A 22,597-nucleotide genomic window follows, 5' to 3' on the forward strand; every position below is an offset into this window, starting at 1 on the left:
CGGCCAAAATCCCAATATGGTTTATCCTTACTAAATTCATTCAATCACTGCAAATGTATTAGTTTCAGCTATGGGACACATTGGTTATTCCTTGCTGAAAATGTGATAAGTCATCTCAAGGTGTTACCAATGTTCTTCTTTCTGCCTCAACTCTTTTACTCCTTTCTTCTAAAAAATGCATAGAAATCAAACAGACCTCTTCTTGCTCGGACGACTGCCTAGTGTCTCTACCGGTGAATTCCCCCCCGCTGACGTCCAGGAGAATGAAGTCCGAAACGTTTCCACGAGTGAGCCGACCCGCTCTCATTCTTGATCAGAGTGCACAGCAGAAGGCTAGTTATAGAGAACATAATGTTGCTTACTGTGTTTCCCAGCTCTCCATCCCGTTTTCATGCTCTTACTATAAATAGAGGCTAGAGAACATCAAAGGGAAGAGAGGATTTCTCTCACAGCAACAGGCCACAGTGCAGTCATTATCCATTGGCTCGAAATGCATCATCTCCCTTTTGGCTGATCCCATTGTAGAGGATAGCAGGGACTTTTACGCCGTCAGAGGAGATAGTGCTGACTCACCCACACAAGACACATAGGATTTACATCATGCTACCTCAGACAGCTTATATCAGTGGAATTAAGTTTAATCAGTGCATATCAAACAACCACAGGGCATTTCACAACACAACTCTGCCAACTGAAAGATCCGCACATCAGACACTTGTCCTTTAAACCCTTTAAATTCTTTCTTGCATGGATTTCTTGCCCTACGTTCCTCATTTTTTCTGTTCTCGAATTTTGTGCCGAACCATATTGCCGTAGCAACTGCGGCAATTGGCAAGTGGTTCAGAGGCGCCCTGCTATGTTCAATAGGAATGTGTGTGGATACCTACAGTATGCTTGTGTGTTGCACTGCACGCTTGTGGATTTTGAAAGCCTTTTTGTTTATAATCCTTTTTATAAGCCATTCCATATGCATTTGATTCTTGATAACTGTATTTTCTCGTGTTGGATGATTGCTTTGTTTCTGCTTTTGCTTTGTCTCTCTGCTCCCTCTAAATTGTGGTCCTTGCATGGGCATTTTCTACCCACCACAAAATTGATGCGGGGTATAATCAGGCAGTAAATTCAGGGTGTCTGTAATTGTAGTAAACATCTGATTTAGGCTTCAGTGACGAACCCGTAAGAGTTTATCCCTGGAATCTGGAGGAGCGCCATGATTTCTTGTTCGTGTTTAATTTTTGCCTCAATCCGCACCAGAAGGCTTTAACCTAATCTCTAATTTAACTTTAATTACATCGTGATCTTTATTATATATGATAAGCATTTGCCTAATTTTTGTTCGAACTTTGAATAACATTTGTTGGCTAATACAGATAAATTAACCTCTTTTATATAAAGCCTTTTTATTCTTTATGTAATATTTTCTTTATTTTTTCATTCCAACTACTTGTTGCTCAGATTTATATGTTTTCTTCCTCTAAAAGTGTTTTCAGGTCAAAACATAAATGTACTTTTTTTACATCAGGTTATATCAAAAGCTCCAGAGTAGTTTCTCTTATGATGTGGTTGTGTCATCATTCATTGCAGGTCTTTTTTTTTTCTTCCTTAAGAAATCAAAGATTTTTTTTTTTCTCTTCTGTCAGCTTTCACCTTTTACTCGAACAAACATGACAAAATATGAAAGTTTTCCGCCTGATCCTATAAAATTCCTAATTTTTTATTCTAACATTTTATCACAAAAGGGGTTTTAGTTGCTGAAATATTTATGCTTTTTTAAAATAAACACAATCAGGTTAACAAGCACTTATTTATAAATTTATCAATCAAACTTTGAAGGACATGACAAATTTGAAAATGATCTCAGTTTATTTCATTTAAAATAAAGGTTTAAAGGGAAAAAAAACATCCCTGCTAATATTTGGTTAAACATCTCTTATCTAGAGGCGGCCATCATCAAGCGTCTGTCTGAATATTTGATCAGTCCTCTTAAAGGAAACTAAAATTGACTGACATGCCTGCATTGTCTCGGCTCGTAATAATAGTCACCAGATTTCAAATAGGGTTGATGTCTGGACGGTTACTGAAAACCTTTCTTTATTATACCCCTTCCCCCCGTGGCCGAAAAACCAGTTTAAACCCAGGATCAATGAGCTTTTAGTGGCAGTGGGAACAGCTCACAAGCGACCCGCTTTAAAATCTCCTCGTCTCTGATCTGCATGCTGTGGGAACACCAGAGCCAGGTTGACACTCTAAATTACATGATACCATTGAACACAACGTGAGGACGTCAAGCAGAAACAACTCTGTTTCCATTGGATAAACATGGAGCAGCTCTGGTCAGAGGGATTCAGACAGATAATAGAGAGAAACAATAAAACACACTGACTACGCGCTGGCTTCCTTCCATGCTGCTCTCCATTGTTTACTTTCCTGATTTCTGTCACACTGGTGATATCATCAATGCTAACCCAGCTTGATGTCACCGGACATGCATTTGCTGGGGGACAGAGGAAACTCAGCTGTGACCGAGGCGTTAGAACAGTAAATTACAGCTTTTCCCCAATTTACAAAAAAATGTTTGAAAGACGAATTAATGTACGTCCAAATGACGTCTGCATCGGGTTGAAAGGTGAAAACCTGTAATTTTCAGATCGTTGAAAACTTGGTTTTTAACATAATTTTAACGTCTAATATGGACTAAAGTGAGGAAAACTCCAACAGACCAAACAGCCCAGTTTTAAGTGATGCACAGATGCCATGTTTTGTCCCCGATACGATACCCAATACCTGGCTGTGCAGTATTGGCCGATACCGATACCATATCAATACCATCTGTTTGAAATTGATGTGTGTGTATATATGAAGAACTGCAGACTACTTGGATGTAAAATAATTGCCATCATGGCTTTTTTTAAGCTGCTGCCTACCTTTGTGAAGCAGGAAAAAAGACTAAAACAAAGTGAATCCAGTAGAACTTTTTATTGGAATGGGTGACAATAGTTGAAGAAACTTTTGGCTCTGAAAATGGTATCTGTGCCCTATTTATTGGTACCGATACCACCATTTTAGTATTGGATCGGAGCCCCGCCCAATACTGGTATTGGTATCGTGCAACACTAGTTTTAAACACCCATTTCTGGTCTGGTGTTTCACTTTTAAAGCTAATGTAGACGTTTGGACCTAAATCATGTCGTCTTTTCAACCAGTTGATATGCATCTTCACTGAAACCTTTGCCACTAACAGGCGGGCTAGTTAAGGAAGCTGCAATAAAAGAGAACTGATTTGCACAGCAACTTTTTCCTCACATGCAAACTACCACAGAGAGATTTATCTGCAGACATTTCCTCCTCGTTCAGCCATTAGACAGCTGTTCAGAGGTAATGGAAGCTTAAGAGGATAGGTGCCTCTCCATCCGCACCTTGGGTCGAGGGTCTTTCCGCTTTCATGTCTTCTCACATGCACCATGCATGTGTGTGTCTATCCACTATTAGGGAGGTGCGCTTGTTTAAAGGCTATTTGTGCATTTGTATTTATGTGAGAGGAGGCTATTTTTGTTTGATTGTTTTCAATGAGGGTCCAACCCGTAGAATCCATAACAATACCATCAATCCTCAGCGGCAGCAACAACATGGATGTAATTTATATGGTAATGCAGCCACTCCAGTTGCCCTGAGTCACACAGTGGGCATCTCCGATGGTGGACAGCACGAGTGTGCTGCAGCATCCCAATGCTATACCCAGCTGCAGAAACACACACACACCTTTGCATACTCGGGCAACGGGAGGCATGTTTCAATTAGCACATGCAGATAGATCCTGGGCCGCATTTGTCCGCCGGGGTGTAAAGGTTGAGTGTACTGCTCTGTGTCAGGTCAGGTTTGTCCCCTTTACTTCTCTTCTGGAGCTAAAAAGAAGTGAGGAAAGAGGCAACGAACATCCTGTAATAGCAGTAAAAGAGGCTCCTGTTTCACTGCAGCAACATGTAGCGCATTATTCATCCTAATAAATGCACACGTGAATCCCATCTTAATCTGTCCTGATGTCTGAATTTGTTTTTAAAAGATTTAGTAGATTCTGCAAAACCAGTGCTAACAAGGGCAAGTGAAAGTTAAAAAGAAGGTTAGCTCTAGTTTCATTATTTTCTATACGAATGTTCCAGCTGAACAAATCAAAATAGGTATTTTTAAAAACAAAATAACTAGACTTTGACTGATGGATTAATTTGATTAAATCAGGCATCTTCCCTAATCCGAACTTGACAAGCACATGTTGGCGAGGAGGTGAAACACGACATGAATCATCCCCCGATCTAAATGAACAGTGTGAGCCTAATTCACAGCAACAGGGCTTTAAAGGCCGGATGCTTTCCATAATATGGTAATTAACAACTCTTTCTTTTTCCCCGATACTTGTCTGAGTCATTTCACGTCACATCTGAGCCAGTCTTTTTTCTTCTTCCTATTTTTATAATTATTTTTTCAGTTAACATAGTCATGCAATTTATTTTCGCTTTACTTCCACATGGTAAGCGTGGGGGTTTCTTGTTGGCTTATTTTTTAATGAAGAAGATTTTTCAAAATTTAAAGAAGTGGGCAGCCCCATATGTTTTAAATGTTGGGATTTGAGCTCCTCTGATTTAAAATCGCTTGTTATTAACAGACTTTGGCTTAATGACAAGCTGTTAAGGTAAGGCTTTCCTTTGAACCAGAGGAATATATAACTGGTTTTCAATGTGTCGTGTAATAATACATAATATCACATTCAACGCTGTAAAAAATCCAAATCTAGATTCTGATTGAGGAGTTAAAAGTGACATTTTGCCAATGGAACAAGACAATTTACTCTTAAATAAGAAAAAAAACAATTGCATTGTCTTATTTCAAGTGCATTTTATCTAATTATCTTATTTAAAGAGTAAAAATACTCATTCCATTGGCAAACTACCTCATTTACTTACTCAAATTATTGGTAAATACACTTAATTTAAGAAAATTCTATTTATTTCTAGATCGTTTTTCCAGTGAAAGCTGTGCCCTGGAAAAACAATATAGAAATAAGTTAATATTTCTTTAATTAACTATTTTACCCTTTATTTGAGTAGTTAAATTAGACAGTTTGCCAATGATGTGAGTATTTCTACTCTTAGAGTAAAACAATTAGATAATATGCACTTTAAATAAGACAATGCCTTTGCTTTTTATTAATTTAAGTGCAAATTGTGTTGTTCCATATTATTTTAAGAAAAAACGACATCTAGATTTTTTTTCCAGGTTTTCAGTACCTCTTTGAGACTGTAAAACATTTTTCATCACACATACTCTATACAGTAGCATCTGTAAAGACCCCACTCATCCTGAGAAAGACCTGTTCATTGGTCCTCAGAAATAATGTCCAGACGGATTAGATCAACAGTAGCATTCTCCATAGATTAACAGGAATACGTGTGCAACAAACTGGCTTCCTAAACGGCAGGAAAGTTGGAAGAATTGCTGGAAGGGAGGCTTAAACAATTCATGTTTGAGATGACAAGAGTGTCAGACCTTACTGGACGAGGCGACAAGCCTTTTATTGCTTCAAAGATGACCTTGGCATGGCTCTCAATTGTACCCCTTCCCGAGGGCGTTGTAATTAATCCCCTTTTAATTTGAATTACAAGTCTGACTCAACAATTATGAGGGCAAAGTTATCAAGATAAGATAATTATAGCTTTGCAATGCAGTTATGCTCTTGGGTTTGTTTAGTTAAATTTCTCTGATGCTTTATCCTGCTTTTGCACTTTAAGCCAAAGGTAAAGTTTTGCATTTTTATGGAGTTAAAAACAGATAGCTGATTATTCATAATACATAAATATTCTTATCTAAATAAAATATGAACCAATGTTAAGGATATATATATATATATACGGTATATATATACGGTATATATATATATATATATATATATATATATATATAAAACCTGTCCCACTGTTAAAAAAGACTGATCTTAATCTTATCTTAGTTTAATCTCACTCTCTCTACCTTCACATGTTTTTTTCCTGAAGTGGGCATGAAAAAATTCCTGATTTAAAGATTTAGGAAGAGCTGGAATCAATGTTTATTCCTAATTTTTCATTTAAACTTTTAAATTCTAATGAGATAATGCTCCACTTTAAATCTTTTAAAGGAAGATTATGGTCAGCAGGAAATGATCAATGGATCATTATTTATACCCAAAACTAATACGTTCACGTTGATTAAATGAATTTAGCATAAAAATAACCATTTTTGTTGTGATCACTGAGTCTGGGAGCGGCCATTTTTGCCCAAATATAGTAGCCCCTCCCTCCTGCCATCTTCCAGCAGTGACGTCACGGTGCGGTAAGCCTAGCGCCATTCTCCCCGCTTTACAAGCTAAATCAATGGGAACTACTAGACACATCTGCAATCAACAACAATTATTGAAGATTTCCAGAGGACTTCACCATTGAAATTCACCAGAGCTATAGTGAAACTGACAATGCCCACGTGCATGGCAGCTGGATGCTGGAATACATCGGGTAAAAGTGAAAAAAAGAGTTATTCCACCTTTCTGATTCCTGATCCTCCACGGACGGGTTGGTCGTTGGATCGCCAACTTGAAGAGGGAGGATTTGCCATCGAACTTCTGGCCAGAGAAAAAACCCGTAATATGTAGCCAACATTTGGAAGAAGAATGTTTTCAAGATGACTTGGATAATAGCGCGTTGTGACAAACACCAGATACAGCACTGGGACTTGATCAACAGCCGATACCGCACCGTGACGTCACTAACCAGTAGGTGGCAGTAGTGTTCTTTGACAAACATGGATGCCTCCAGTAAAGCACATTCACATGAAAATTACTCTGAATTAAAAACACTGATCATTTATTGAACAGGATGGAATCATTTCAGATTTAAAGAACTTTAAGAAGTTTGAATTCTGAATATAACCAGACTTTTCATTTAAAGATATTTTTTTGTCCAGTATTATCATATTTATAAACTCTAACACAGGCTATTATGAGGTCTTTTCCAAGAAGTAATCTCTCTGTAAATGAGTCTTAAGTCTTTGCTCCTAAAGGACGGTTCCAGTGGGTTCAGTTTCCTCTGTGATGTCAGTGAACTATGGTAGGATGTGTCATTCTACCATGAATGTGCTTTCTCTCAATGTCACCATTATAGACATATGTCCCCTTTATCAAACATGACCCTTTACAGGAGTAACCATATTAATTTTATCTATATAGGCTTCCCCTTATCTTCCCATTCCTTTTCTCCTAACCTTTTGACTTACACAATAAAGATGATTACTTTTATCCTGACAAAAAAGGGATCTCTGTATAACTAATCTGACTCCACAGGGAGATGTGATAAAATATTATAATTTATATTTTATACCTTGGGTAAAAAAAAAAGAGCTATTATTAATGGAGATGTACTTAACAGCCAAGGTATTTTAGAGTATTTTTATGAATGAATGAATGAAGATTATCCCTAACAGAAAACCTGGGTTGGTTCTCAGTAGAAATCTTTAAGTTTTGGATTGTTAAGCCCCAGCTAGGACTCTCAAAGTCAATACGGCAAATGATGTAACGTCGAGCAGAGCATCGTGATGCTGTAAGCGTACATACCACCTTTTTTTCCCTTCCTATTGAAAGTAAGGCATCTTGAGCATTAGGCTCCAGGCATTTAGTGTGCATGGAGGGTCTGCCTGTATAGGAAGTTAGGATCCCTCTAGTTGAGCAGCAATGAATTGATGCTGGCAAGATGAAAGAGAGAAACTAAGCACAAGCAGAGGATAGCTCTAGGCGAGGAGAAGAACCCAGATGCTCTGTTACACATCAAAGAAAGAGAGCCAGCCATACAATCGAGTCCAACTTTATTAATTAAAATGCGTCTGTTGAATCATATACTCGTCTGTCCTTTTCCTCTTCATGAATCCTGCCGCTTATTTTCTATAACCAAGCTGATTGCAGGAGAAAAGGCAAGCGAGGGAGGCGGTGAGGGAATGAATGCAGGCAAGGGAAAGAGCAGGAACATTTCTGCATAGGAAGGCGGCGTGCGTTTGTTGCTCGCACATGCAGGCGACAACAGGTGTACAAGTTTCACGCTTAAATAAAAATGCTTAGTTATAAAAAAATAAAAAGGAGGTATCAAGAGAGTGACTGGACTGGGAAGACGAAGAGAGAAAAGGGCTCATTGTGTCAGCAGCTGTCTAAATAGCCCTAAGAATACAGACGCACACACTCTCTTACATATATAGTTAGACTCGCACACACTGACTGACAGCTCCCCCTCAGACCAACATCTGTGATGACAGCAGCCATGGTAATGAGCCTCTCCGTGTGCCGGCGTGGGTATGTGTCGTCTCCCTCCTGCTCATTCAATCATTTCACATCAGCCTTATCATGTTGCCCCCATCCCTCCCCCATCATCTCCCTCTACTTTGTACCTTATTATCTTTAAAAAGCACACAGAACGTGCACTTTCCAGCTAAATAAGAGCGTCGCTGAGAAAAGTCTTGTGGCAGATCTGGTTTTAGCCAACCAGGTGTGATGCATTTTAAAAGGAGAGGTGTGGAAGAAAAGAAGGGATGATGGAACAAGGAGAGAGACGAAGAGATGATGAATGGCTCTCGTTAGAAGGGTAATTTGTTTCTCCTTGTCTGACTGGGCTCCAGCTGTCGCTCCATCCCTCGCTCCACGCCGCTCCCCTCTCCTCGGCCTAGCGCTCCTCACCTCAGCCAGATGGGCCGGACGGATGGACAGATTGAGCCAAGAGGGAAGGACAGGTTTGGAAAGAGGGAAGACATCAAGGAAAAACAGTCAGGGAAAGAACAGGTACAGTTAATGTATCACCGAAAGATACATTAGCTTTCACCCCAGAGGATGATTATATTTCGCTGTCAAATCAACAAGGAATTGTCTTGCTTTTAATACGGTACTACAGACTCTGAATGCCTAGAATGTCCCCCATGATATGCTTATTTTTTTCGCACCAATCAACACTTGCAAGAGAACGGCGGGTTCTGAGAGTGAGAGACAGGCATGGAGTGAAGGCCTGAGAGCTGTATACAGATGGCCGGGGAGGCGGCTGAAGGATGGCCGAGAACAAATAGTCAAGAGGAACCCTGTAAGCTCATTGCCAAGTCTTTGTTCTAATAACACAAAGCAATTTTCACTGACCTTTCTAGAAATGTAGCGGGCAGAAATGACTGTGTTAAGGATGCCCCACAGCATAATTGCTAAGGAGATTAAAGTTCCCTTAATTGCTTTTGGCCAACTAGTGCAATTTTTCCTTTTTTGTAATTAAAGTGATTTAAAATATTAATAACTACAGTCCCATACACATAACCCTCTGCACACAAGTTCAGACTTACAAAGTTGTGATAAAGCCAGGCAACAGCACTAAATCGCTCTTGAACAGAGGCGTTTTTCATCGCCCGCTGTCACCAATAGCCCCATTACAGGCCGTGTGAAATATGCAAATAGCTCAGATCCTTTCCCAACATCGCTTTAGGACTGACTGATCAACTTTTCTTCATGCATGTCTGAGGCTTATTCATTATTTTCCTTCTCCTTTCACCTTGGTCAGCCCCCCTTTTATAGCCTCATTGCCAGAAGTACTGAGATATCATCCAAATCACTGGATCTTAGGTTTCTATTGACTTCCATGAACAGAGGTGTATAAAATCCAGTACCTATGCATGCAGGCTGCCTCTTCAAACACAAAGAAACAATAGTCCTATTTACATTACCCAGCACGGTAACCGAGGTAACTGTTGAGTGTAAATGGCACGTACAACTGAAATGGATCGTGCCAGACACAACGAAACAGCGCTAACATGGTACTAGTTCATCAGTAGGGCTCGCCGCGGTTCAGTTCCGGTCTCGGTTCTCAAATAACAAAGAGTGCATGAGATTTCCTGATTACGGTCAGCCTCCGTAATCAGGAAATCTCAGACATTTATATTCGGTTGCCAGTTGTGTATCTCCGATAACGATACAAGGTGCAGCAAAGTGTCTGCAGAAGTGGGGGCACATTTGCCTCACTGCAACACACGTGCAGATGACCTGGTTTCTGAGTATAAATCGGCCGTAACATCGACTATCAGTGACAATCAGTGTTTTTGTGTTTGGTTTTCTATTGCATTGTATGCAAAGACATGTTTGTGTGTTGAGCAGGAAACACATGAATGTTTCTAGATCTGTGTAACTTACATCTTCTATCCCAGTCCTATGTAATTCTGTCTTTCTTAATAAATGTATCTAAGATCTTGCTTTGGTAACAATCAGGTTTTGTCATCTTTCTTTTTGGTGACTGAAAAGTCTAAACTAGGCTGTTCTGGTTAATGGTTAGTGTTGCACCAATACCAGTATCAGGTGGAGCCCCGATCCAGAACTAAAATGGTGGGATCGGTATCGGCGAGTACCAACCAATAGGGCACCAATACCATTTTGAGAGCCTAAGGTTTCTTCAACTATTGTCACCCCTTCCAGGTAGAAAAAAAAAAGTTCTACTGGATTCACTTTGTTTTAGTCTTTTTCGTGCTTCACAAAGGTAGGCAGCAGCTGGACATGAAGCCATGATGGCAATTATTTTACATCCAAGTAGTATAAAGTTCTTCATACATAAACACACATCAATTTCAAACAGATGGTATTGGTATGGTATCGGCTGATACTGCACAGCCTGGTATTGGTATCGGGGCCAATAAATGGCATTGGTGCAACACTAGCTATGACGTAATCGGCCTTTGAATATGGACTTCCGAGGATGCAGCCCGTGAATTTGAATTCTGACTTTGAATCAGTCTGACTGGAAGATCTGATTGAATTGTTTCTATAAAGTGCCTTGAGATGAAACGTGTTGTGAATTGGCGCTATAGAAATAAACTGAATTTAAATTAAATTAATGGAGAGAGGAGTGGCTAAAGCTGACATGTAGGGAGGTTCCACTAAGAGTCATTCCTCTTAGTGGAACAATAGCTTATTCAACTATTGTCACCCATTCCAGGTAGGCAATAAAAAGTTCTACTGGATTCACTTTGTTTTAGTCTTTTTCCTGCTTCACAAAGGAAGGCAGCAGCTTGACAAAGCCATGATGGTAATTATTTTACATCCAAGTAGTATAAAGTTCTTCATATATACACACACACATCAATTTCAAACAGATGGTATCGGTACCGGCCAATACTTCACAGCCAGGTATCGGGTATTGGTATCAGGGCCAAAAATGGCATTGGTGCAACACAAGTTTCCAGTATTTCTGCTTAGCAGTGTGATGAACTTTGACGTCTGTCGTTATTTCCTGCATCTGGAAGCCCAGATTAGACTATCGTTTGTCGTATCCACTTCCCAAAACCTGACTATGTCAAGTAAATTCACCAAAGGCTGCCTTTTTCGCCTGACTCTCTGCAAAATTCCTCTACCTCTAGAGGACAGTAGTACCATAGATCACCTCTAGGGGGCGAGGAACCGTGCAAGATGTAAACGGTCATAAGGAACCAAGCTCGGCACGGTTAACTGATCCAAGCTCGTTACGGAACGGTTTTCAGAGGGTAAATGGGGATAATGGGTCGTGCACATGAGTTCAGTGGGCATCAATAGGATGCTCTGCGATCAATTAATCCAACAGGGAATGACTAAATATTATAATTAATTTGTCACTAGTTGATCTTTATCAGATTATTTTATTTGAGGAACAACCAACTTTATATCCCTAAATTAAGTTGGTTTTCCTGTGGTGTTATGCATGCAAAGATTGTGCTACAGAACAATTGTGATGTGTTTCCTAAAGCATTGAACAGAGTCTAAGTTTGGCAGTTACCCAAAAGCATTGTGCCAGATTTAGAGGAGTAATGACTCTTCTGCCCTGGTTTTCTGGGAAACGCTGGGCATTGTACTTCCAGTGAACTCCTAAGGCTTTCAGAATACCAAAATATTTTTGACAACTTCATGGACTTGCTTTGCTGTGAACAACTTAATACTGAAAATGAACCAGAGCACAAATACTGATACATTTGAAGAAGTTTGGTTTGAAGGAAATTGCCTGCCCTGTAGAAATTCCTGACCTTAAACTAGTAGAACCTTCAGGGTGAATTAGAAGGCTGCTGGCTACATTTTCTCATCCAATGTCCGTGTCTGACCTGAGAAATGCTTCACAAATGTTCTGGGAGAACATTGAAATATTCCCATGAACTCATTGCTAAACCTCGTGAACAGGCTAGCCAGAGAAGTTAAATCAGCCATAGCTGTGAAGGTGGGCAGACCAAGCATATTCATGAAGGAACGGGATGTCAATAAAGTTCATGCATGTGTGAATGTGGGCCTCTTTAGCAGTAAAGAGTTATCTTCCTTTTTTTGGCTTGTTGTCCGTCTTTTTTCCGTGCTTTATTTTTTCTCCATCTCTATTTTTCTTTTTTTTAGTCTCTATTCCCTTAGATACCCCTGTGACCTTAACTTCTTCACACCTCCTCCTCCGTCTGTCATAGTCCCTCCTTTTTCTATCTCCTTTTCCCTCTTGTCAGCTTGCAGTATTTCCTTTGCCACTGTTTATCCATTTTTCTCTGTTTGCTCTGACGAGATTGACCATATATATATATATATATATACACACATACACCAAGGCACACGTGCACATACCTAAACAGAAGACAAGGCCGGCATCTCTCTGGGGTGCAGTTAGCGTGGGGCTGTGGATCGATCCAGGCTCTGGTTTCCGCGATGCAAAGCTCCAAGGTGGAGCAGCTCGGACAAAAATCACCGGTCGGCGTCTGTTCCTTTCCAGAATTTCTCCACAGAGCAAGCAGGACACAGAGAGCAGCATTTGCAGATACAAAAGTGATTTATGTGTTTCATTTTGATGCAGGACGAGCGAGCAAGTAAGCCATCAAATACACCCAACTGTTACGGGTCCTAAATTATGTCAGCATTGATTCTCCTCCCTTTCTTTTCGACCCGGTACCTTTTTCCTTGATGTTAGTCTTCTGCACAGAAATCTGTGTGTGCGGCACTTTGCAAGTTTTGACTTTTAGTTTGTCATTTCTGTCAATATTCAGCAAAAGCACAGAGAATGCTGTCGATATATTTTGAAAGTATCAATGAACAACACTCAGCAATCTTCTTGTTTTGCTCGGTAAAAAAATCTTTTATAGAAAAAGTTTAAGGTTTTCCAGATGAGTTCATTATTGGTAAAAGGAACGTTAAAACATTTTTTAACTTTATAGTAAATATTGAAGGTTTACCAGAACCTGGGACTATAATTTAAACTTTAGAATCAGCAGAAGATGGAAGTTGGAAAGTCTTTGGTCGACTACCTAATTAGTGGCTCTAATAACCCGAGTCCTTTAGTGGTTTCGCTGGACTCCGTGGCCTCATTCTTACCATATTGTTGATTGATTGAGCTGCAAATATGGCAGCCATAATTATTCTATATTTTGAGCTGTCTCTAAATAGAATTTATTAGATTTGTCTTTGTCCTTGATTTCAAACCTTTGGAGAGTAGTGGGAATTGTCTTCATCCTTCTCTCCTCCCTCTGGTGGATGGGACAACCTGATTGTGTCCATGCATCCCATGGCTCCAACTATTTAAAGACTTGACTGTTAACTTTCTTTCGACTTAGCCACGTAGAGGACAATCGAACAATAAATGTAGGCCCTTGTGAACAACCGTTCATGGTGAAATGGGACTTTATGAAATTTGACAAAGGAAACAACTCATACTTGTACTAACAAGAAAAATCGAATGAAATTCGTGTTTGTGGGTTTTTTCCCTTTTTTTTTTTGTCTTTTTAATTTGTTAATGTGGTCTCACCCCGCAAGACTTTATTAAAATTAGGGTCCCAATAAACAGCATGTTTCCCTATGGCTTATTGACATGTTCAGTGAATATGGACACCGTTACGTGTGTCCTGTTGTGTCCTGCACAGATGGACGGATAGTTAAGGAGAGTTGGGAGTGGACTTCTGTTAGCTGTGGTTTTTGTGTTGATCACACTCAGTGAAATAGCAGCCACTTTGGGGAAGATTGGCAGAGATGGCAAAAGTACTCACTTTCCGTACTTGAGTAAAAGTACAGATACTTGTGTTAAAAAATACTCTGGTAAAAGTGGAAGTACTGATTAAACTTCTTTACTCAAGCAAAAGTAACAAAGTACAGGCTTGTAAATTTACTTAAAGTATAAAAGTAAAAGTAGAAACCACTTTTTTCATGCCGTTGCCTACATTTTAAATGGATGTCTGCCAATAGGACTAGATCTCCGTTGTGTTCATTTTCAATCATCTCGTCGTCCATGCTACTATGCTAACGCCACCGCCACCAAGCTGCAATGATTTGCCGCCAATGAATACCGCCGAATCTGTCGATTCATCTTGTAGTGGTGCGTCAAATGCAACGTAGATTCCCATCCAATTAGATTGAATTTGGTATTGATGACGTGAAAAATAATAACGGTAACTCCATTGAAATGATTCAAAACTAAAGTAACGAGACAATTTTTTAAAATGTAAGGAGTAGAAGTAAAAAGTCGCCATAAAAATAAGTAGTAAAGTAAAGTAAAAATATCAGAAAAATCTACTTGAGTACAGTAACAAAGTATTTGTACTTCGTTACTTCCCATCTCTGAAGATTGGTCATCTGTTTTGCTAGGCCAAAATAAGCGTTTTGGAGAAAAATAATTCACTAATATAATTCTGTTTATGGTTCTAACAGGGAACTAAATGCGAAGAGGAAAAATGTAGTGACAGCAGACCAGTTCATAAGTCGCTAATACTTGGTAGAAAAACATGATTGGATGGCAGAACCAGTGTTTATCTTTAATTTAATTCATTTGATTTATATAGCGCCATTTCACAACACATCAAGCCACTTTACAGTTCACCGGATCATACGATGAGATAAAGCACAGAGAGCAGAATGTTAGAGATTGATCTAAGAGATGCTGCAGAGTGGGAGAATAAAGATAGAATGAAGCGGAATGAGGGGTCCCTATGTCCTCCAGCAGTCTAATCCTATAGCAGCATAAGGGGGTAAGAACCCCCAGTAATTTTGCTTTTTTTTTTCACTAGTTATGAAAAAAGTAAGGACTGTGCTATTATTTTTCTTTAAAATATAGAATATGATCATAAAAATATTCTGAAAACATGAATGACATTGGTTTGGCACTTGCTCAGCAGAGTTTTCCATCAGCCTTCACAGGTTTCTGTGTTTGAATTGAGCCGGCTTCCTACTTCTGTTATAAAGATCCAGGAGAAGCACGATTTTTGCCTACAGCTTTACTGAATGGCTTATCTAATAAAGGCTGCGGTGTAATTCCTGTTACTACATTTCATTTTCTGTAGTAGATCCAGCAATGCAAGAAGGTGTGCTTCGAGTTCACATTTAAATGACTTATCGTTTGCAAAAGGCAATTAGTGCATCTCTTCAAAACGGATTCATCATTTAAATTAAATTAAACAGAAGTTTCTCTTAGTTTAGTTTCCTCTTTGGCATTAGAAAGATGCCATCTTTATGGCTAAAAAGTTATTTTGGTAGTTTTTGCTACATTTACCCGCTGAAAGCTTCTGCCCATTACTCATGGAAAATGTACCGACCCTCATTTCATTGTCAGCCATCTGTTCTGTCTAACATATTCCTCTCTTCCTCTCCCTCCATCTTCCAGGTCGCCCACTCCCTCCAACCTCCTCCTCCACCCTGCTCCCGCCGTCCCTTCCGTCGTCCTCGTCTGCCCCTCACCACCCCTCCCCTGGTCCGTCCCCCCCCATCAGGGAATGCCAGGTTCCTCTGCTGGAGAAAAACTCCACCCACTCTCACCTGGAGCCTCACCGAGATGACTCGTACCTGCTACGGGCTCAGTCCTCCTCCTCGGGTAAGCGTGTGCTCATTCCAGCTACATTTTTATCTCTTCATACGTCTCGTCTTTGTTTTCATATCTTGTCCAAATCCTGGTCCCTATTTAATCCCCTGACCTTGAACTGCTCAAATTTGTTTATTCTGTTTTCTTATTTAGTCCTGGTGCTAGCATATATTTGAAATTCTTTAAACAAAACAGTGCAACACAAAACCAAACTTAAAAGTAGTAAAGAAATCTCCAAATAACTTTATTTACCCTTAATTTGAGAGGGTAAATAAAATGATCTGCTAATGGAATGAGTATGTTAACCCTTAAAATAACATTGCAAACGCACTGCAAAAATGTAAATGTAATCTAAGACTATTTAGTGTGTAATATCTAATTATTTTTTAATGTAAATTGTCTTATTCCATTGGCAAAGTATTTCACTCACCTGCTTAATTCAATGAAAAATGCGCTTGTTTTAAGAAAAAAATCTATTTTTTGCAGTGTGTTTGCAATATTTAGATGAATGAATGCCTGGGATCACATATAGGTTGCAACTTTTCATTCAAGAAATCCTCAGAGCAACATTCGAGCCAAAAAAAGCAGAGGAGAAAATGTGTCACAGTTGAATTGTTGTGTAATGTAGATCCAAGCAGGAGCAGAGGAACAGTTTAGTCAGGAGAGGAGGACATTTGTATGAGAGCTGTTAAATATAACAGCAGGAATGAAACTTTAATACACATGAAATGCTTTTTTAAGTTTGAATGGGAGATGTATGAAACTGGAGTGAAAAAAATAAGGAATTTGAAGTTCAGTTGAAAATATGCACTATGAAGCCATATTTCACTGAAACAATATATAGAATAACTTCGTAAAGATATATGCTAAGAACAGTAAGGTTGAAAAAAATCAAACAATGTGAGTAAATATAATAACATTTCTTAGTTAATTCCATGAGTTTGGCTTTTAGGATTTGACTCTTTGCTTCCACTAACTGCAATTAAAAAAAACAATCTTTTAACATCCATGCTTTTTCTTTTATTTTTTATAGTAAAAGGGGCCCCATCTGTTCAGGTACTTTTTTCTCAAAAGCAAACTTTGCACAAAAATCTGCTTCAATTAGCATAATAAACTTGTTTAAATGAAGAAATCAGTTCCAAAAAGTTATAACAACCCATTTTATTTTTATTTTATTTTGTTTATTTATTTATGTATTTATTTTTTGCTTAAAATGGGGAATCTTTTGTCTATTTTTTTTAGTTTTAAATAAAGCCCAAAAGGAATTTGTAAACTGGATGCCTTTCTTTGGATAACAGCAAACATGCAAAACCTTTTAGATTTAAAAAAGCAGATTTATAAAGTTTTAAATCTACTGTAATATTCAGATTCCTTTTAAATGCACGTTTCACACTTTTAAGTTTTTAGATAAAATATGACATGCTTGGCTTATTTTTGGGGAAATAGGAAGAAAAAAAAAAGTATGTTTTTTTTTATTCTGGTTTTTCATCGAATTTCTTTTTGTCTGCCCTGCAAATACTATTGAGTTGTTGATTGAAGCCCGAATGGCAAAGATAGTAGAAATCAACTATGATAAAAAAAAAAAGCACCGTCCACAAAAAACAAATCAGAATAAATAAAACTGTATTTTTCCAGATTATTCCAGATGGTTAACTTAAGTCATGATGTGTCTCACATGACAGATCTGAACAGAAACCGCCTGACTTTTGAAGGTATTGCCTTTAAAATATTCCCTTGCCGCTTTTTTAAACTATCACCAAAAAATATAATGATGCAATGGAAAGCAACCCTAATGCACCGCAGAGTTACTCAGACACCAATGAGCTGCTCTGCTTGTTCTTATTTCACATGTGACATTAATAATCCATCAGTAGGTGAAAGGTAAAGGGGATGATAAAATGGCAGCAGGAGGATAAAAGTTGCAGAGACAAACTAGTTATTTTCTCTGACTCTGTGTTCTTCATCACTAGATTCAATTCAATTCTATTCAGTTTATTTCTATAGCTCCAATTCACATCATGTCATCTCAAGGCACCTTCAGTTCAACCAGATCATCCAGTCAGATTGATTCAAAGTTTTCTATCTAAGGAAAACCAGCTGATTGCATCGACTCATTGACTCTTCAGCAATCCCTCACACTAAGCATGCTTGTAGCGACAGTGGAGAGGAAAAACTCCCTTTGAACAGGAAGAAACCTCCAGCAGAACCAGGCTCAGTGTGAGCGGCCATCTGCTGAGGCCCACTGGGGTTCAAGGAGACAGAAGCAGACATAGAAAAAGAAGCATAGATACAAAAGGCAACTGTCAACCAGCTCCACAGGCGGCCCCGTCCAGGAAACACACAGCCAGGCAGACGAGCTCCGAGCCAGCTCCCATGTCAGAGGATGAAGAGAGCACATCCAGTTAGTCACAGTCAGAGAAACAGGACTACACTGGAAAACAGGCCAAGCTCCAACATCTAGAAACAAAGAGGAACAGACCAGATGAAGCAACTATGAGAAATAGCAGAGAGAGCAGAACGTTAGAGATTGAACTAACAGATTCTGCAGAGTGGGAGAATAGAGAGAGAATGAAGGAAGCAGAATGATGAAAAAGGGGTCCCTATGTCCTCCAGCAGTCTAAGCCTATAGCAGCAGAACTATAGAGATAGATCAGGATAACCTGAGCCACTCTAACTAGAAGCTACTGGTTGTTCCAGCCCTCTAGATGTATATGTCAGCTCTCTTTTCCAGCCTTGTACACCTAAAGACAGAAGAACATCTGCAGCGACGACTTTGTTCATCATTACGAGCATTTATCCTGAACAATTGTGGGCCAACTTTCGGTTCTCTGCCTCCCCTTCCCGCTCTTTGCCTCGTTTCTCCATTCCTCTGTGCATCTGCACTTGTAATCAGCAGATATATTTAGCAGAGGCCTGATGGGAGGGAGCAGGGTGGGCAGAGAAGTCGTAATGTGATTTTTGGTGGAATACAATCTATTGTTAATGGCGTTAGGCTCTCCTTTGATCCAGTATAAATCTTCATTAGGGAAGGCCCGGGTCCCAGGTTCAAGAGCAACGTGATTAGGAGGCTTTTAAAATGACGTTACATCAGCCTTCTAATTGGTTTACTGTTTGCTGGGGCAACATCAATCATTAGCCCAGTAACCGCACAGCAAATAAATTCACTCTGCCACTGACACCCTAATGGCAGACACTGGCAAAGTGGGAGAGTGAGGCTTGCAGGCCTCAGTCTCTCTTCCTCTCATTCCTGTTCGCATACACCCACACTTTGTGTTCTGGGGCGCTTCTTTCAGCCTGCGCTGAGCATGTACGCACAGCCGGCAAGCAAGCAAAGAAAAAAAAGCTTATAGAGAGGCAGGAAAAGGAGCCACAAAGAGGCAAATGGGAGCAGAGATAGAGAAAGTCAAAGTTTGACTTTTGAAGCTGTTTAATGAGACATCTCGCATGAAAAAAAAAGCAAAGAGGGAGAGCGAGACGAGTAGCATCGAAGCACAGCAGCAAAGAATAGGCGGAGAAAGTGACTGAAAGGGAGATGCATGCAAAGTCAAAGATGTTGAGAAGAAATGAAAAGAGGTAAACTGATGAGAGCTTAGAGAGTGAAGGAGCGATATTTGGTTGGAGGGAGAACAACATTAAGATGAAATTGCAAATTGCCACATTTCCCAGACAGGACTGCGGATCTAATGGGTGTGGAGAAAGTTCTTGGCTTTGGGCATCCATTAAAATCGACCCAAATGAGTTTAGAGTGGCGGTCTGGCACTGCATAAGCAGAGCCTGGCATGTAAGCAGGACGGGGGATGGGTGGTGCGAGAAAGGAAAAACACACACCTAGAAAACGGCGGCGGCGGCGGGATTTGCACGTGCCGTGAAAGTGCATGCCTGTCTGAATGTGTGTGTTTGCTTAGACCAACAGAGAGGGGATGCTGGGCAGGAAATGAGCCTTACCAAGCCAGGCAGAAAGTGACCGCAGTGAGATAATCCTCAGGAAGGTGCATGCTGTTTGCATGTGTGTGTTCCTCTAAAGTGTTCCACCATTACCTAAGCTAACAGGTGGACAGACCTGACTTGTGATGCCAGTGAAGCGTGTCGGGTGAACGGGAACGGAGTGATGTCGGCGGTGCGGACTGGAATCGGTCTGTGGATGTTTACGTGGGAATACTGTCTGACTCTGAGCACCTGTCTGTGGACAGCTCCCTCAGAACGCTGGTGGTTAAAGGAGGGGGGCAAGACTGCCAAACGGAGCGTAGCAGATCACTCCTGGAAAGAGCTAGCGTTAGCACCGTCTCTGGCCATTCATTATGCATGGGGAACATGCAGCTATTTTTAACTCGATGCCTCTTTTGAAGTGGCGAGCTTTCTGGCTGCCAGGGAAGCCACCTCAAGTCGCTGCAGAGGCAATGAATGTTTAATGGCTTTGTTGAAACAAATCTGCAGAAACAAAGGCAAAACAAAGACGCATTCCTCTCCTTCCATGCCAAATGGTGTTCTTCTTAATGGGGCTTATGTAAGGTTGACATTTGCGTAACGGTGGGATGTGTGGAATTGCATGCATGTGCGTGTCCGGGGGCGGTATGCACACATGCATTTCTGCCCATGGAGTGTTTGTTTTGTTTTTTTGCTGAATTTGATGACTCTTCTCTAGCGGATTATTGCCTCCTAATTAGACAGAGATGGCTAGCCAAGGCAGAGGCAGTGTGTATGTGTGTATATTTATAAATGTATGTATTTGACTCTATCTTCCGTTTAATGCCTGTATATGTTAATATAAGCTCATTCGTCTATTTAGAATAAAAAAAACATCCATGTGACAAATAATCCCCTTTTGTCATCACGTACAAGTTTCTGAGTTTTCACCTCAAGTTCTCCTTCCCTGCTCATCCTCTGAGCTCTGAGAAGAATGACAAATGAGGAGTGTGTGACATTCTCTGACAGAGGACACGGGAAGCAGTGGCACATGGGAATATACCACCTTTAAACACACGCTGCATAGCAAAAAGTAGGGAGAGAAGGCGCATGACGGAAACAATGAAGGCTGCAGTTTTTCCAGGAGAGAAAATGGAGAAATAAAGAAAGCCAGGATGGAGAAGAGAAAGATCCCTTTCTAGCTGCTGAATGGGCATTTTTTCCTGCATCGAACAAGCACATGCATCCATGCTCTGTGACTTTTCTCTGTTAACCACAGAAAATGTCAATAAACAGTTTGCACATCCAGGGCTGCAAAACAAACTGCCTTGGTTGGTTCCCGCTGCCAGCTGGCCACACACTCGCATGCACACAGAGACACACTGTGAGATTAATATGGTGCGGCGTGCCCCTCGCCTTCTACTAAAGTGTGTGTCTGTGGGCAGCGGGTTTCAGGGAGGCAGGTTAGCAGACAGGCTAATGCACCTCTGCAGAGAGAGGGCTTCGTTGAATTGGCGAGAATAATGGACTTCCAGGGATTAGCCTGAGCCAAACCCACCGGCTTACAGCTATAGTCTCCACTCCGCTCCTCGACAGTCGCTGGGGAGACCTTGGACTGAATAAAGTGGGTCAGGCTTCAGCGGCAGTCGGAAGGACTCTTTGCCTTCCCCACAAAAAGTGACAACAAATACAGAGAGCGATGGAGAGAATCTTTCTTCCACAATAGACGTTTGGTTTGCACAAGAGAAGAAAGAAAGGAGAAACAGATAAACTGGAATAAAATGTGATCTGCTTGGCTGACTGCTAATTGCTCAATTTCCTCATTGCATACTTGGTCTTTTATCAAAGCGGGTTCCTGGTGTTCCTAATAGCCTGCCTGCGGCTTGAACTGTACCAGTCAGTCAGCTCATCTGACAGAGTCCCCTGTCTTGATTCAGCCATGTTCTCCCAGCGCTCTGCATCTGGAACCAACATTCATCTGGGTTTGTGTTGCTGTGGCTAAAATGAGCTGCGGTTTTATTCAGGAGCTGTCAGCACTCTCTCCTCAGGCAGTACAGCTTCTCTATATGTTTGTGTTTCCTCCAGCAAGCTCTAAGGTTGCTTTTTTTGCTTTTTTTCAAACAAGAATGAAATGTTTTTCATTAACATTTCAGAGCACTTACATACATTTGTATATTTTTTATTTTGGGGTGGACGGGGGGTCTAAGGTTCATCTAAATAAGTTTTTTGATCCATTTAAAAATTGTTGGCATTGCATTAACTGCATATTTTACTGCTTAAATATTGATTTATTAAAGAATAAAATAGTTTTTCTGTGCGACAATGAAGTAAATAACTCTTTTTACAATAGAGCTTCCTGTCTTAATTCATTATTTATCCTCGGCAGGATTTGCAGCCTCGTAATGCATAATTAAACTTGGTAAACTACATTTTTCTGTCGCCAAATGTTGTAGATAAAGTTTCATCACTCAAAAATATTAAAGAATCACAGATCTTTTTCCATCAGAGTGTCCAAGACATTCCTAAACAGCTGCTTGAGGCACTCGCTTCTGCAGGTGGAGAGAAAGACAATAAGACTTATCCCTTAAACCTAGACAGTTAGGCCAGGAAGCAGAGCATTAATCAGGGACCAACAGGCCCAGGGTAACTCTAAAGAAGCTGCAGCAATCTGCAGCTCAGGTAGGAGAATCTTAACAGGCTTAATAGCCATGTACTTTATGATAAATCCTGCATTTATAGCATAGGGATGTGAAATAAGCAGAAAACTATTAGTAGCACCGTGCTGGTGAAGATTCTCATCCAGGTCATAGTAATTCCAAAAAATCCACTGGACTTTGTTT

The 22,597-nt window shown here is 40.2% G+C and overlaps 1 protein-coding gene across 1 annotated transcript in view; it reads left to right on the forward strand.

Moving 5' to 3' along the window:
* tenm2 (teneurin transmembrane protein 2) overlaps nucleotides 1-22,597 on the forward strand; it is a 447,642-nt gene that overhangs the window by 291,372 nt on the left and 133,673 nt on the right. Inside the window, exon 6 of the mRNA XM_015382666.1 lies at nucleotides 15,660-15,866. Within this exon, the coding sequence (XP_015238152.1) occupies nucleotides 15,660-15,866 (207 nt within the window). The remainder of the gene's footprint in view (nucleotides 1-15,659; nucleotides 15,867-22,597) is intronic.

This window comes from Cyprinodon variegatus, unplaced genomic scaffold (assembly GCF_000732505.1).
Source record: "Cyprinodon variegatus isolate N-32 unplaced genomic scaffold, C_variegatus-1.0 Scaffold13, whole genome shotgun sequence".
In the NCBI taxonomy this organism is placed as follows: domain Eukaryota; kingdom Metazoa; phylum Chordata; class Actinopteri; order Cyprinodontiformes; family Cyprinodontidae; genus Cyprinodon; species Cyprinodon variegatus.